At 36.2% G+C, this 15,175-nt stretch overlaps 1 protein-coding gene across 1 annotated transcript in view; it reads left to right on the forward strand.

The window, feature by feature from the left end:
• Positions 1-15,175, forward strand: part of Edem2 (ER degradation enhancer, mannosidase alpha-like 2) — an 86,267-nt gene that overhangs the window by 13,755 nt on the left and 57,337 nt on the right. Inside the window, exons 3-5 of the mRNA XM_081764922.1 lie at positions 1,070-1,170; positions 6,888-6,927; positions 9,966-10,078. Coding sequence (XP_081621048.1) covers positions 1,070-1,170; positions 6,888-6,927; positions 9,966-10,078 — 254 coding nt within the window. The remainder of the gene's footprint in view (positions 1-1,069; positions 1,171-6,887; positions 6,928-9,965; positions 10,079-15,175) is intronic.

Below are 15,175 nucleotides of genomic sequence, written 5' to 3' on the forward strand. Positions count from 1 at the left end.
AGGACCTCTTCGAGCATAGAGAAGTGGAGAAATGTGCAGTCATGCAGCCTCGATTGCCGTCCATAATTCGGTGGTTGTTTTCAGGTGGAGGATCCTGGGTACGAATGGCCCGTTCGATGATATCCCACATGTGCTCGATGAGGTTCATGTCCGTAAATCTAGGAGATCAAATCATGTGTTAGAACTGGGCCAGAATATTCCACAAATCATTACGTCCTGGTGACATGGTGGTTTGTCGTGTTTAAAATTCCCACTCTTGGCACAGCTCAAGAAGTCAATAATGGGCTGTAGATGGTCACCAAACAGCTGAACATAGCTATGTCTGGTTCGAGCGAGCTAGAAGATCCAAACCATGCTATGTAAACAGACCCGAAACTATTGCTGAGTTATCAGCAGCTTTGAGAGTGCCTTGTTGAGACTTCGGTCCGTGGCCCGATACCCCATGAATGTCAAATTGCGGTGCACTAACCACTGAGACACGTTACAGGGACGTTCTGCATTGATTTACGCAATCAGTTCATGCACTGTTGCTTGTCTGTTTGCTCGAAGGAGTCTGCCCAGATGTCGCTGTCATTCAGCACACATGGGTGGCCACTGCGTTGTTCCTGATGGGTTGTAATTCATCCAATGTTTTACTCACAATCTATCCTTGATATTGTAGAACGAGAAAAGTTCAATGTCTGGATTACTTCTGAAATCGCATGCCCCATTTGTGTACCATCCCGCGCTCAAACTCCGATAATTCCCAACGGGTTGCCACCATTTCAGTACACTACGTTTCACTGCACTCATAAAAGTCCAACTGGTAGCACTGAAACTACTTCGCGCCGCGGTTTTCCGCGATGTTGCTGCGCCGTTAACAAGTTCCCTACTGCTATTCCATAACTTTTGTCACTTCAGTGCAGAATATACGCTTTTGTTTGCTCCGATCATACCAAGGAATAATAAGAGTATAGGCCTACTGAAATGCGAATGGATGTTATAAAAAATACAATAATAACTTAATTCTTTGGATATGGTACATATTTTATAAACTTTGTAAACTAACTGTTTTTGTTATATACTATAGGACAACGCTTATCCAGCTGATGAATTGATGCCTTTAAGCTGTTGTGGAAGGTGGCGTGGAACTGCACCTAGCAGAGGAGACATTGATGATACATTAGGAAAGTACGTTGAAAGTTACTTATTTCTGGCTTTAAAAGATAATTATTATATAAAACTTTCTGCAGGAGTATTAAAATTTTGGTAAATGAATATTGCTGTGTGTTGATGTAGTGAAATATAATTAGAATGAAATTTAACAATAGGGTTAATTCGAAAGTTCAAATTCACTGTGTAGCTATTCTTGAATTCAGGGCAGGAAAAAAAGAATAGTCCTAGTGCCCTAAAACGTGTAGTAAGTGATGTATAGGGTATCTATGCGTGACCAATTTATTTTGTAAGCAGGTTGCGGTATATCACGGAGGATAGAGAGGGATATATCTAACATATTTACTAACATACGCAATCTCACTAATAATCTCATGATGTCATCTATTAAATTAAACTAAACATATGACTAGTATTTTCTTGTACTGATTATATGGTAGATAGTATTCGTGTGCGTTTGATTCAAAATATTAAATGATTGGAGGATTAATGTTGCTTAATGGGGACGATCATTTGATAAATATGTTTTTTAATTATTTTTATTTTCATGCTGTGTTAATATGTCTGTTAAGCATTACTCTTTTAAAACATTTATAAATGTTAATGGTATGGACAGATTTACTTCATTGGAATTTTGGGGAATAACAAAGCAGAGTAATTACCACATACTAGAAAATTAAAATGAATTGTTTATCTAGGCCAATGCTGTAAGTTGAAGACTAGTGTGTGAATAGTGTTCAATATCGATGTGTGTGTCCTTACATGAAAATCATAAAATGTACAAAACGTACATAATTATAAACTACCATTGCTTTCATATACAATATATTTAGTATATTTAATTGGTGTATTCTCAAAATCGTATACAATTATGCTTTCAAAAAACGAAAATAAGACGTTTGATCACATAGTTAACTTGAATTACTAAAGCCAGATTTACTTCCTTTTTAATATTTTGTGAAGCTACTTGGCGCCTTCCACAAAGTGCACACGCATGGAAGCCAAAACAGAATACAAAGCAGCTTAAGTGTATGTAGAGACACACAATCGACGGGCTGCGAAGCGAAGAATTTTTTTTATCTCAATCGAAATGTGTTTAGTCAGGTAGTTTGTCAAGGAATTGTGAAGGCTATGGAATTACTGACTTTGAAACCAATGAAGGGTGACACAAGGAATGTTTCGAATTATTATATTGCTCAAAGGCAACGTTTGGAATGATGGGTTAGCAATTGTTGAGGCTACGCTGGGTGCCGACGTGTTCTTGAACATTCATCTTGCCAACGAGTCGTCGGCATTGCGCAAGTACAAGTTGTACATGATGGTTCTGGAGATGTTCTTCGGCTTTTACCCACGTCTCCACGTCCTGTAGTCAACCTGACCGGAAGCAGTTAACTTTAGTCTTATCAGATTTTTACTTTTGTCCAGTCTGGCAAGGCGAAATCTTTGTAGCACTGGAGAAAGTCCAGACGCATCGTCTGGTGTCTTGTGCTCAGAAGGATTTTTTGAACTTTGAGCGTCTCCTAAAACCGTTGTTCGTAAGCGCTTTACTCACTTTCTCTGATATCATATGAATTCTCAAGAGACTTGGACGGCATTCTCAAGGGCTTCTATGATACTGTTTACTGTACGATAGGTGTTTATCATGCCTTCGGGCTCTGTTTTAATTTGGGAACATACAACTTAAGGAGTTTTCGTATATTCGGTACTGTATCAGTGCGTTATTCTCTCTTCAAGTAAATGTGCAAGCTCCTTTTTCCTTGTTTTTACTGATTTTATTTTTTTAAATATAATAATAATGTCGAACATGTTAAAATTAATTACTATTTTGTCTACTTACCGCATCTGTATATCGTGCCAAACTAATCCTGTTTTCACGTTTAATTCACAAATTAACTGTTAAAAGGTTACAAATATTATCCGTAACTATTTGATCAAATGCCTCAAACGAATTCCCAATGTATTTTTGATCGTAAGATGAACATTCTCACAATTTTTCATTGTCATTGTGCCCCTCCTACTCTTATCTAACAAGGAGACTTACGGAAGTGTCACTCACCGATCTAAATGAAACTTTGCATACTTGTAGAACATCGAAAAATAATCGACACGTATTATTTTTTGTTTTGGCAATAATGATGATTTAAGGGTGGAAACCACCCTTTGAACTTTAGGGATGGTCTCCAAGCATAGACAGAAAACAATAATTTAATATAGAAGAAAGCATACTACCATGGGAGTTTTAGGACAGTTAATTCAGAATCTGACGTCAAAATTACAAAATTCAAAATGGCGTATCAAATATAGTGTTTACAATTACAAAATGTCTTCTAGTTTGAAATTCTCTGCAGTTAGCCAAGAACAATTCTAGTAGGTAGGGGTTACTACGAGAAGGTTGCAGACCAATTTGAAACCCCTCTCTGTTGATTTGAAACCCCTTTATTTTAACGGGATGCTTGATTAAAGTGAGTTTCTGCACCTCTTCCTATTCGGGCTGCTAATGCATAGTGAGTCCCCTCGCTTCTCACTATGTCAGAACTTCATATATCCTCAGTTGTTATAATTATGAATTTATTGAGAAAACGCATCATAGTAATGATATTGTGTAATAAAAAAAGAAAAGTCTGATGCATAAACACTGTTTACACCAAGCTCACCTTATTACAGCAATAACTGCGACAAATCGCAAAATCCAACACAAGCTTCTTTCACTGTTATTGTATCACGCATATTTAATAAGATTTGCAAATCTGGGAGAAGAGAACTGACTGTGAATCAGTGATTTGGATGTAAATTATATTATTACGGAGATGTAAATTTATGTTATAATTGTAGAGGACAATATCAGTAAAATGTCACAAGTTTTTCCACGGCCTAAAAAAGATGAACACATCAAGAGGCTGAATCCTACCAGTTGTTCCTGCAGAATGTTTCTATTTTGAGGTTCTCTTTTATTCGTAAAATAGGTTGAAAATTTGATGAATTGTGACCACTCCACGAATCTAATAACAAAATGGACTTTTAATTAGACATTGGGAGAAAAACCTCTTGAAACCATGATCTTACAAGACGTGATGTTAATTTTCCCAAATTTGATGCTTTCACAAGGACATTTTCAGATTAAAAGAGGTTGTTTAGGACCATAGAGCCAAATGTTCCATTCTTTTCCTGCAAAATAATTAATAACGGTGATAACAAAACACCATTTGCAGAAATTAAAGGCTGTATGGTGTAGCTAGGAGTCATAGATTTATGACTGTGCCATACTTTCTACTGTTTGTGTCCCTGTAAACGCTATAGTGAGACATGCAGAGACTCACTTTAATCAAGCATTCCATTAAAATAAGTATAGAAAGGGGTTTCAAATTGGTCTGCAACCTCCTCGCAGTAATCTATGCCAACTAGAATTGTTCTTGGCTAACTGCAGAGAATTTCAAAGTAGAAGACATTTTGTAATTGTAATCATTACATTGGATCCGCCATTTTGAATTTTATAATTTTGACGTCAGATTCTGAATCAACTGTCCTAAAACTCCCCTGACAGTATTTTCAACGAACTTAAAAAGTTCGTTATTGAATTCTATGTCTAGGGCCGCGGTGGCTCAGTGGTAGAGCGTTCACCTCTGGTGCTTGGGGTCCCGGGCTCGATCCCCGCCCCTGCTAAGTGAACTTTGTGGTGGACAAACACCGTGTGCGTGGGTTTTCTCGGGGTTCTCCTGTTTCCTCCCACTTTCTTCATTACACCATTTCATTCATTACTCATTATCACCGTCTCCTTTAGCCTAACCGGCATAACCGTGGGACGTAAAACTTAAAGATTTAATTTTTTAAAAAATTCTATGTCTGTCTGTTATTTGCGATTTTTTCAATTTTGAACCGTGCATTTGATAGAGCTTCAAAAACTAACAGAGAAAGTGATTAAATTTTTCGCGTCACTCTTACCGTTCCCGAGATATTGGCCAAAAAATGGCCGACTTCCGGAGATTTAAGGAGCCATATCCCGGGAACCGTAAGTCATAGAGAGATCATATTGGTGTTGTTCATTTGGTACCAAATAGTAACCGATGGTCACTGGTCAATTGGCCACAGGTTTGGCCAATGGCCAGTTGTATAGTGGCCACCAACTAATATCGGTACCAAAATTTGTACCATCCCCTTAGGTCAGCGTTTCCCAACCTTTCTCAACTTGCGGCACACTGCAGGTGTAGCTTGACTTCTCGCGGCACACTCATATAGATAGATATTATTATTATTATTATTATTATTATTATTATTATTATTATTATTATTATTATTATTATTATTATTATTATTTGTAAATATAAAATACAGTGGTAATTTTTTTCTGTGATTACTGATATCCTTTTCACAGAGAAGAAAGCTCGATCACTGGTTTTCCCCCGTGGTAAATCATTATGTTTATTTTTCTTTCTAATTTAAAAATAGAAAATAATTGTAATGAAATATAGGACTCAGGTTTTTAAAAGTACACTTTCTTTTTCGAAAACTGTATCTAACCTTTTACTAAGAACGAAGATTACTAAATAAGGAACGAACAAACAAATCTCTTTTAGTTTTAAAACACAAATGTAGGTAATTTGTATGCATGTTTGCTTTGCAAAAGGATTGAATGATATTTTAAAATTTCAAGTTACGAAATAGTCTGCAACAATAAAAAAGTGATAATGGTCATAACAATGATAACAAATACTTTATTCAACATTAAAAACATACGGAAAAGTAAAACAGCATGAAACATAAAATTGTAGATTTATAGTAGAGGTTCATAGTAATGTGAAATAAAAATATACATTTTTCCAATGTTTTGCAATTTGATTGCTATAGATTTAATAATTTTGTTTCGATCTCCTCACGGCACACCAGTGTGCCGCGGCACACCGGTTGGGAAACGCTGCCTTAGGTATTGATTAACACCAATGTCATCTCTCTATGACTTACCGTCCCCGTGATATTGGCCAAAAAATGGCCAATTTCTGGATATTTAACAAGTCATAGCTTGGGAACCATAAGTTGTAGAGAGATCATATTGGTGTTGATCAATGCCTAAGAGGATGGTAAACATTTTAATACCAAATAGTATCCAGTGCCCACTGATTAACTGTCTACTGGCCAACTGGCCACCGATCCCCAGATATTGACCAAAAAAAGTTCAAATTTCCAGATATTTAAGCAGCCATATCTCGAGAACTGTAAGTCATAGAGATATAATATTTTACTAATTTTTGCGAGAGAGAGAAGATGATGCGGATAAAAAGATTTACTTTTACATCTAGGAACAATGGTAGTTTTCCTTCCGCTCCATATCTCCATTCTTTTTAAGTTCGTTCTGGCAATGCTCATGGAGCATTCTCAACTGGTTTCTTCTAAATTAAATGATTGTTTTCGGTCTATGCTTACAGAACACTCCTAACGTTCAAAGGGTGGTTTCCACCCTTAAATCTTCACTATTGCCGAAACAAAAACAAAAACAAAAAAAATACGTGTCTATTATTTTTCGATGTTCTACAAGTATGCAAAGTTTCATTCAGATTAGTGAGTGACACTTCCGTAAGTCTCCTTGTAAGAAACACCTAGAAAAGCTACCTATAGGATTTCTTTAATAGTATTAGATGTAAAAGTAATGTTTATTTGATCAAATAATTGAGTTACTGCTTGGCGGTGAAGCTGTTTAAAATATCAAAAATAAAAATATTAATAAATAATTTCTTTTCTTTCAGTTTTTCGTTAACGCTAGTGGACACTTTAGATACGTTAGTGGTAAGTAGTGATGTTAATTTCTTTTATTACAGAGTTTCGATTAATCAAAAAACCAATTACTGATAGTTCCCATTTATAAGTATAGGAAAAGTGTTGATAATTTGTACATGCAAATAACGTTACTTAAAAAGCAAGAGGATCTCTTTCAAAAATTTAAAAGAAATATGAACATACACATGATCATGTGACACGAACATGACATGAGAAGCGAGGAATGTAGAATGTTTTGGTTAGGTAGTAAGAAAGAGAGTTGCAATAGTGTAAAAGTAATTGTGGATAAGCGCATGGAAGAGAAAATAGTGAAAGTTGAATTTGTTAATAATATGGATATAATATTAAAATTTAGGGAAATGAGAAAGATCTAGTAGTGATCGAGACATTTGCTTTAACCCCTGCGCAGATAACCGAAGAAGTAAAGGAAAATCATAAAAATAGAAAAAAGTAAAAGTAACGGAAGCCATAGGCAGTAAAAAAGAGGATTATGTGTATAATTGCAGTGGGAGATTTTAGTGTAATTGTAGAGGAAGGTCAGATAGTAGTGTCAGGCCCGTATCTAAGGGAGATCTAGGGGGGCCGGGCCCCCCTAAATTTTTACTACTCCCCCTAAAATTTTCACGATATGCTTGCAAATGAACTATAATATGGTTTGATCTCTCCTCCCCCCCCTTATTTTTGGGCAGGCTACCGGCCTGATTAGCGACATAGTCAAATATGGTTCGGATGAAATAAATGAAAGAGAAGGAATGGTTAATTTTTAGACAGAACTCACTCATAACTGAAAACATTTGTTTCACCTGGCATAAAAAAGATATCAAAAAGGTTATATTATGATTTAGGAAAGATGTTGGAATGGTGTAAATACTCTCCATAGTGCCGACATTTTCCCTCGTAGCTTTGTCCTGCTGATGTAGATTTCTAGATGAAATATGTAGTCGAAAGAAAAGTTAGAAACAAGAAGTTGAACACTGAAAAGTTGAAAAGTGAAGTAAGAAGACCATCATACGAAAATTTAAAAAGACAAGATAAGGAAAGAATTTTACAAAAGCAACTGTGAGGACATTGAAGAATTATATAGAAAGAGTGGGGAAACTTGAAAGAAAATGAAAAAACAAGAGAGTTGTCAAAAGATTTCTTAAAAACTAGAGTTGTACAGTTGGCTGGAAGATTGAACCGATGAAAATGTGAGGACTAGAGAAATATTAGTCTTATTTGGAATACAGCAAAAGTTATGTTACGGATGCGGCATAGAAGGCTTCATAGGAAAAGTGAGGTGGTTGAGGAAAATCAGTTTGGGCGTAGGCCGATAAACGCGCAATAAATGCTATTGACGTATTAAGAGTAATCGATGAAAGGTTTGTAGAGAAAGGTAAGGGGATCTATGCAGTATTTCTTGATCTAGAAAAGACTTTCGACCGGGTGAATTGGGAATTGTTGATGAGACTAAAGACTTACAAGAGCTTTATATGTGAATGAATGGGTAAGAGTTGAAAAGAGAATCAAAATGACAGAGGGAAGTGTAATTGGAAGATGAACTCAACAGGGATATAGTTTCTCAGCGACATTATTTAGTATCTACCTAGAAGAGACAGTAGCGACATTATTTAGTATCTACTTAGAAGAGACAGTATAAAAGAGTCTACATAAGGAAGACGTTACTCCGGAAGGAGATAAAAGGATTAGATAGGCCTATATATGGTTTTCAGTTTATATGCTTGTTGCAGAATCTGCAAATTAATGTGTAGGTAGAAAGTTGAAGAAAGGCTGTGAGAAATATGAAATGAAAATAAACGTTAGAAAGACAAAAGGAATGATAATTGGAGTGAAGCTGTTTGTATTAAATATAAATGTAGGAAGGAAATAGATAAACGAGGTGGCTAGTTTTCAGTGTATAGGTAGTATTTATTAGTGAAGACATGAACTGCGGACATGAAATAAAAGCAAGAGTAGGAAACAGAGTTAATAAAGACATTCATCAAGTTTATGTGTGGAGTATTGTACTCGGTGGAGCAGCAATATGAACACTGTGCAAGAGCGACGAAAAATGACTGGGATCTTCGAAATGTGAAGATGGATAAGAAAACAGTTTTCGATTTAAATTAAGAAGAAAACTGGTTAAGTCAAAAAAATGTATTCTAAGTAACGTAAAGGTGAAAGGAAAAAAGGAAAGGGTAAAAGAGGCTACAATTGATAGACCGTATTAAAGCTGATAATTGTTACGTCCCGTCAATACAAAGAGATTAGCTTAGTATTGTAGTGTATGAAAGCATCTCAGTTTACAGCAAGCGATCTCCCAGTAATGGCAAGGTAAAGTACCTATGGTGATGGTAATTAGTGCTAGTTTTATAGGGAGTTGTTTTAGTGTTTACGTTGCGTAGGTAAAATACATGACATTATTATTATTATTCAGGCAAACATATGTAAATAAGAAGTCATTTTAAATGAAGACCTAAATGCTTCACAGATATATGTTTGACTTGTTCATATATGAGAAATTTTGTAGCTAAGGCCACAAGTTCAATTTCAGGCTGCATAGTTTGTGCTTCATGATGAAATAATACTGTAATTTGGACCATGGTAACTCTATGTTCTAGTGCTCACTTCTAGTGTGATAGATCTCTGATCATGTGAATTTGTAGTTGATAGCATTGTGTTCGTAGATTTTCTCATGTTTCCTCTTACATTTTCATTCCACCAATTTATTCATAATTATTTACTTTCACTAACCATCCATCTCCTTTAGCCTAAAGCGCATAATCGCGAGACAAATTAAAGATATCATTTTGATACTGTAATTTCTGATTGTGTTTCCACTTTCATAACCCTTTATTTGTGTTTTATCCATTTCCGTATAGGAAGGTCCAGGTAACACTTAATAAAGATGAATTTGATAGATTTTACGTGTTTAAATTAATAGAAATGTTAGCTAGTGTATGTAGTTCATGTATGTTGGTTTCTCTTATCTTTTTGTTTGTAGTAGTAGTAGTAAGGTAGTTATGTCACATTTAGTAAAGGAGTTTCATTTTGATTTTTTTTTATAGGTTCTTGGTGACTTGGAGGAATTTGAGCATGCTTTGAAGTTGGTAATAAGAGATGTTTCATTTGACAACGACATTGTAGTATCAGTATTCGAGACAAATATTAGAATGCTTGGGTAAGTAATGTTGAGAAAAATCACGCTATATTGTTTTGTTTTGTTTATTAGTTACTAGTAGCTGAAATGATCAGAGTTCTCATCAGGGTTGGCTGGTTTAAATCATGGTTCAAACCAAAATAAATAAATAAATGTAACAGCAAGAATGCCGCAAATCGTGTGAATTCATGAAATTTCCTCGTACACAGCAGTGTTTCCCAGTCTTTAGTCCGGGGACCCCAGTAGGTGCGAAAGACTGAAAGGGGTTCTGCGAGACATTTTATTTTCATTAAATTTTGTTACCGTGTTGCTCATACTTTTCATATTTGTAATGTACATTACCTAAGTTTCAACCAGTTGAGAAGAATAGAATACCAAAAGATAAAAGAGAAAATAACAAAAGAATATCCATCCCATTTAAATCAATGGTAAAAATTCATAATACTAGGGTTGTCTGGTATGATCTCATTTTTTTGAATAAGAGTACAGCATTGCCATAAATAACAGATTTAGTGTTGTGAATTTGAAATGTATCATTTTATTTTAATATGTAAAATATATTTTTTAAAATCATTTTTGATTTCATGGAGGGACGCGGACAATGAACAGTCGCTACAAAGGGCCCGCAACATCAGAAAAATTGGGAAACGCTGATCTAGATCTTTTCTCATACATTATAAACTGAGGAAGCATGAATGTAAATGCTTTATTAAAATCAGAATTATTTTCTATATATGAATGGTTGACAGCCAGAGTGAACTCAAATGATTCATATCCTCATTAACTTCTCTTATTGATATGTGAACTCAATTAAGTCGTTGTATTTTTAAGTCATTGAACTAACTTGGGTCTCATACTAAATTATATCTTCCGTATTCTCTAGTATTAAGAAATTGTCCATTTGTTTTAATACCGTATATAACTCTGTGTAGTGATTTCACTTTGCAGTTGTGTATCTTGTTGTCCTTCTGAAGTATCTCTTAAAATATTGACAAGTATGCTACATCAGTACAAGTATTTCTATCAGATGTCCTCCGTGGATAAGTCGATAGACTTGTCGCCTTTGTAATCAAGGGATTCCGTGTTCGAGTCCAGATGGAGGACCAGCCTTCTCGAATGCAAACCGAGTAGTGTTTCGGACCCAATGTAAGCGTGTTCGGAATTTTATTCTGAATCTACGAAACTTCCACTACTAGAAGAATCACGAATTATTTCTAATATAATACGTAGCATATGCTTGCTAATTACAAATTTCCACTAAAAAAATGAAGATATAGTTCTATAATTGCTGGTAGTATTTCCATTGTTATTAATATGTTAAGTCTATAGATTACACTTACTATGATTAACAGTTCAATTTACTTCCTTACTCCAACTTTGGCTTCCATGCAAGATATTTGACATAAATTTCTAGGATGTGCTAGTTTGAAAATCATTCAACTTTGCACCTTAAAATTAAACCATCCATATCATCAATAAGTTCAAACAGTAGATGTTATTAATTCCTTTGTGCTTCTTTTACATTACGTTTCCGATGTTTTGTAATTAATTTATAAAACTTACGTTTCCGGTATTTTGTAATTAACATATAAAACTAAATAATGATACAATAGAGAGTTTCCTAACCTTGTGTTACACTCTGTCCAAATATATATAGTAAATTACTTTTATACTCATTAAGTTACTAAACTAAACTACAGATAATGTGTTTAATGCTAATTATTTTATATTATATTGTTCCCATATTTCATTCCCAGGTTGTCCAAAAAGTATTTATCCTTTTCCGCACGAGATGTCGTTAGTGTCCCAAATCTCAGGATATATGAATCGCAGCGGGTCAGAACTAACGTCATTTGACAGCTGACAGTTGAAGCTAGTAGATATGCAAAAATGATTGGAATTCTTAGAATCAGACGGAAGGTATTGCGTCGTAAAAATGAGTGAACTTTCCGCAAAACTTTGTCACATTTTACAAATTGATTTCGATAAAGGCGCAAATTCTGCTTAGGCCCGTGAAGAAATTTTTGAGTGTTTATGAGGTGATACGTTATCGGAAGCAACAGCCAATAGATTGTTCAGTTGCTTTGGCTCTGGAAATTTCGATTTCCAAGATGCTCTTTGCAGTGGCCAACCAATCATAGCAATAATGGATGATATTTGCACAAAAGTCGAGCAAGGGGGCCGCGATGGCTCTGTGGTAGAGTGTTCACCTATGGTGCATGGGGTCCCTGGTTCGATCCCAGTTCTCATCAAGTGAACTGTGTGGTGGACAAACACTGTGCGTGAGTTTTCTCAGTTTTCTTCCACTTTCTTCATTCCGTCATTTCATTCATTTCTTATAATCATCGTCTCGTGGAGCCTAACCGGCTTAATTGTGGGAAGATTTCATTTCATTTCAAAAGTCGAGCAAGATCAGCATGCAAGCATTCGTGACATAGCCAATGACCTAAACATCCATCACCAAACAGCGGTAAACTATTTTGAGAAAGTTGGTTACAAAAAGCTCAACGTTTGGGTGTCATATGGTCTGACTCAAACTTTTACTCGTTCGAATTTCTATCTACAAATCTCTGCTGAAACATAACGAACTCGAGCCATTTCTAAAACGGTTGATCACGAGTAATGAGAAGTGAATAATCCACAACAACAATGTGTGGAAAGGATTGTGCTCGAAGCGAGAAGTTACATAATCTGGCAAAGCCCATGCTAACAGCCAGGAAAGCTATGTCGTGCGTTTGGTAAGATTGAAAGGCATCGTGCATCACCAGCTGCTGCCGCTGAGCAGAATAGTAGATATGGATCTGTACTGTCTACAATTAGCGTAAGTGCACCAAGCAAGCCAAAATAATAATAATAATAATAAGTATGGAAGTGTCAACATAAGGGTGTCGTATACCACGTTAATGACATCAGACTTCAGACATCTTTAAGAATCCGTCACTTGGCTGAGAGGTTTTAATGTATCCACCATATAGCTCGGACCTGGCACCGTTAGATTAATTTATTTCGCTCTTGGTGGAGCACCATGAATAGTGTTAAGTTAATTTCAGAAGAGGCCTGCGAAAAGTATGTGTCATAATTTTTTGCCCAGAAACCACAGATGTTCTATAACAACGGGATTATGGTATTGTTTAAAAATGACAGAATAAAATACTGCATATTTTATTTCGTAGTGTTACGTTCCAATAACTGTAAGTGTTTTCTCTCAGTTTTGATCTCCAATTGCACAATACTTTTAAGACAACCTGATACTACAAAGAAAGTAAACAAAATAAAGAAATAAATAGGTAGTGCGGATTTAGAACCATGGTATACGAAAAAAATTCAATCTGATTGTACATATATATCGGGTGTTGCAAAATAGGTGTTACAACTCTTGGGAGGTGACTCCTGCCACTGAGACAAGAAAAAAAGTTCTCTTCAACTTTCTGCTATCGGACATAGTTTCAGATCTACAAGGTGCCGAAAGCGTGGGAAAATGACTTTCGGACGCCAATAGTTCGGAAACTATCCAACATAAAGAGGGCGGGTAAAAAATTCACTGAAGAAGTCATACCTGCTCTATTGAATTTTGCATGTTTCACAATCCTACCGTGCACGCGCAAGGGATTCCCCAAAGGAACGTAGGGAGTCCCGGATAATCTGCCAAATGAAACTTGGTCTAACTGGATATGAATTAATAGGCTTTCTACCAGGTAACAATAATTCGTTTGTCTTAAGTCGATATCTGGAACAAATACAAAATGTCGGACACCTTTATGCTTGTTGTGTGTGGTTGCATAATCGCCAGATACGGATGCTGGCCAACAGTGACGTTCTGAGTATTAATTGTAGCGAATTTGTACTCAAATGCTCTAGAAAGACATCTGCAGTATCGGTAGAGCATAACAGATGAAGCAGGGTAATTCACATGTGTGTAAACACTTAACGAAAAATGCGAAGAAATGCACTCATACTCAGTAAACGTGAGTTCAAAGCGTTGAAAATGTAAGGATTAGCGTCAAGAACATGAAAGCCATTGCCAATTCACCAATAATATTCCCTCAAACCAATGCAATATGATGTTCACGGTTGCATACCAATAAGGATGCAACAACTGAGGCCAAGTTCAAATTGTGCAATGGACTCACAAAGAAACTGGGTAAACTAAAGGAATGTCACTAGTGGGATCGCATGATCGATATTGAAATGTGGCCAATGTGTGTGTTGATATCAACATGTAGCTAATGGACAAATGTCAACATGTCGCACTACTGCTGGGACTCCATCTCACGTGCGAAAACTAGGAAAATAACGTTGTACATTCTGCTATTACATCTGGTGCACCTTTTGGTAGAACGTAACTAGAACACGATTGTATCAATGTCCCTCTATGTTTGGGACATTGTCCCACAGTCGACACATATGAAAAGAAATCTCTTAATGCATGGTTCAAATTCTGATAGAGCGTGAAAATAACAAACTTGTATCATGTCCCACGTCTTCTGAGACATATGATGTACTCGAAATATAGGAAAATACCTCCAGAAATTCGTATCTTACACACAGTGCACATGCCAAGACAAAGACGAAAATGAACCGATTTGGCACATTTAACACTACAGCTGGAACACCATACATATGGAAAATACAACGACATGAGAAATAGGAAGAAACGTCTTAAAGCTCAGATTGTTTACAACTGTGCAGTAGGAGTAACAAAATCAAACACACAAGCATGTCGCGAGGCTGTACAAGAGCGCTTGCCAAACAAAGTGGGTACTCCTCAAAGAAATGAATACAGAGAAAGTGAGGCTCCTTCGAACCTCAGGAATAGAGCGCTCGCATTTGCTCGTGTGGTCGCAGTTTCCAATCCTACTGGGAGCCCACGGCCTCAGATTCAAGACCCGAGTAGTTATTTTCCTATTTTTCGCACGTGGAACGATGTCCCGGCAGTAGTAGGACATGTTGACATTTGTTCATTAGCTACATGTTGATATCAACACACACATTGACCACATTTCAATATCGATCATGCGATCCCACTAGTGACATTCCTTTAGTTTACCCAGTTTCTTTGTGAGTCCATTGCACAATTTGAACTTGGCCTCAGTTGTTGCATCCTTATTGGTATGCAAT

Source organism: Thermobia domestica, chromosome 7 (assembly GCF_964235325.1).
Source record: "Thermobia domestica chromosome 7, izTheDome1.hap1.1, whole genome shotgun sequence".
NCBI classification, from domain to species: domain Eukaryota; kingdom Metazoa; phylum Arthropoda; class Insecta; order Zygentoma; family Lepismatidae; genus Thermobia; species Thermobia domestica.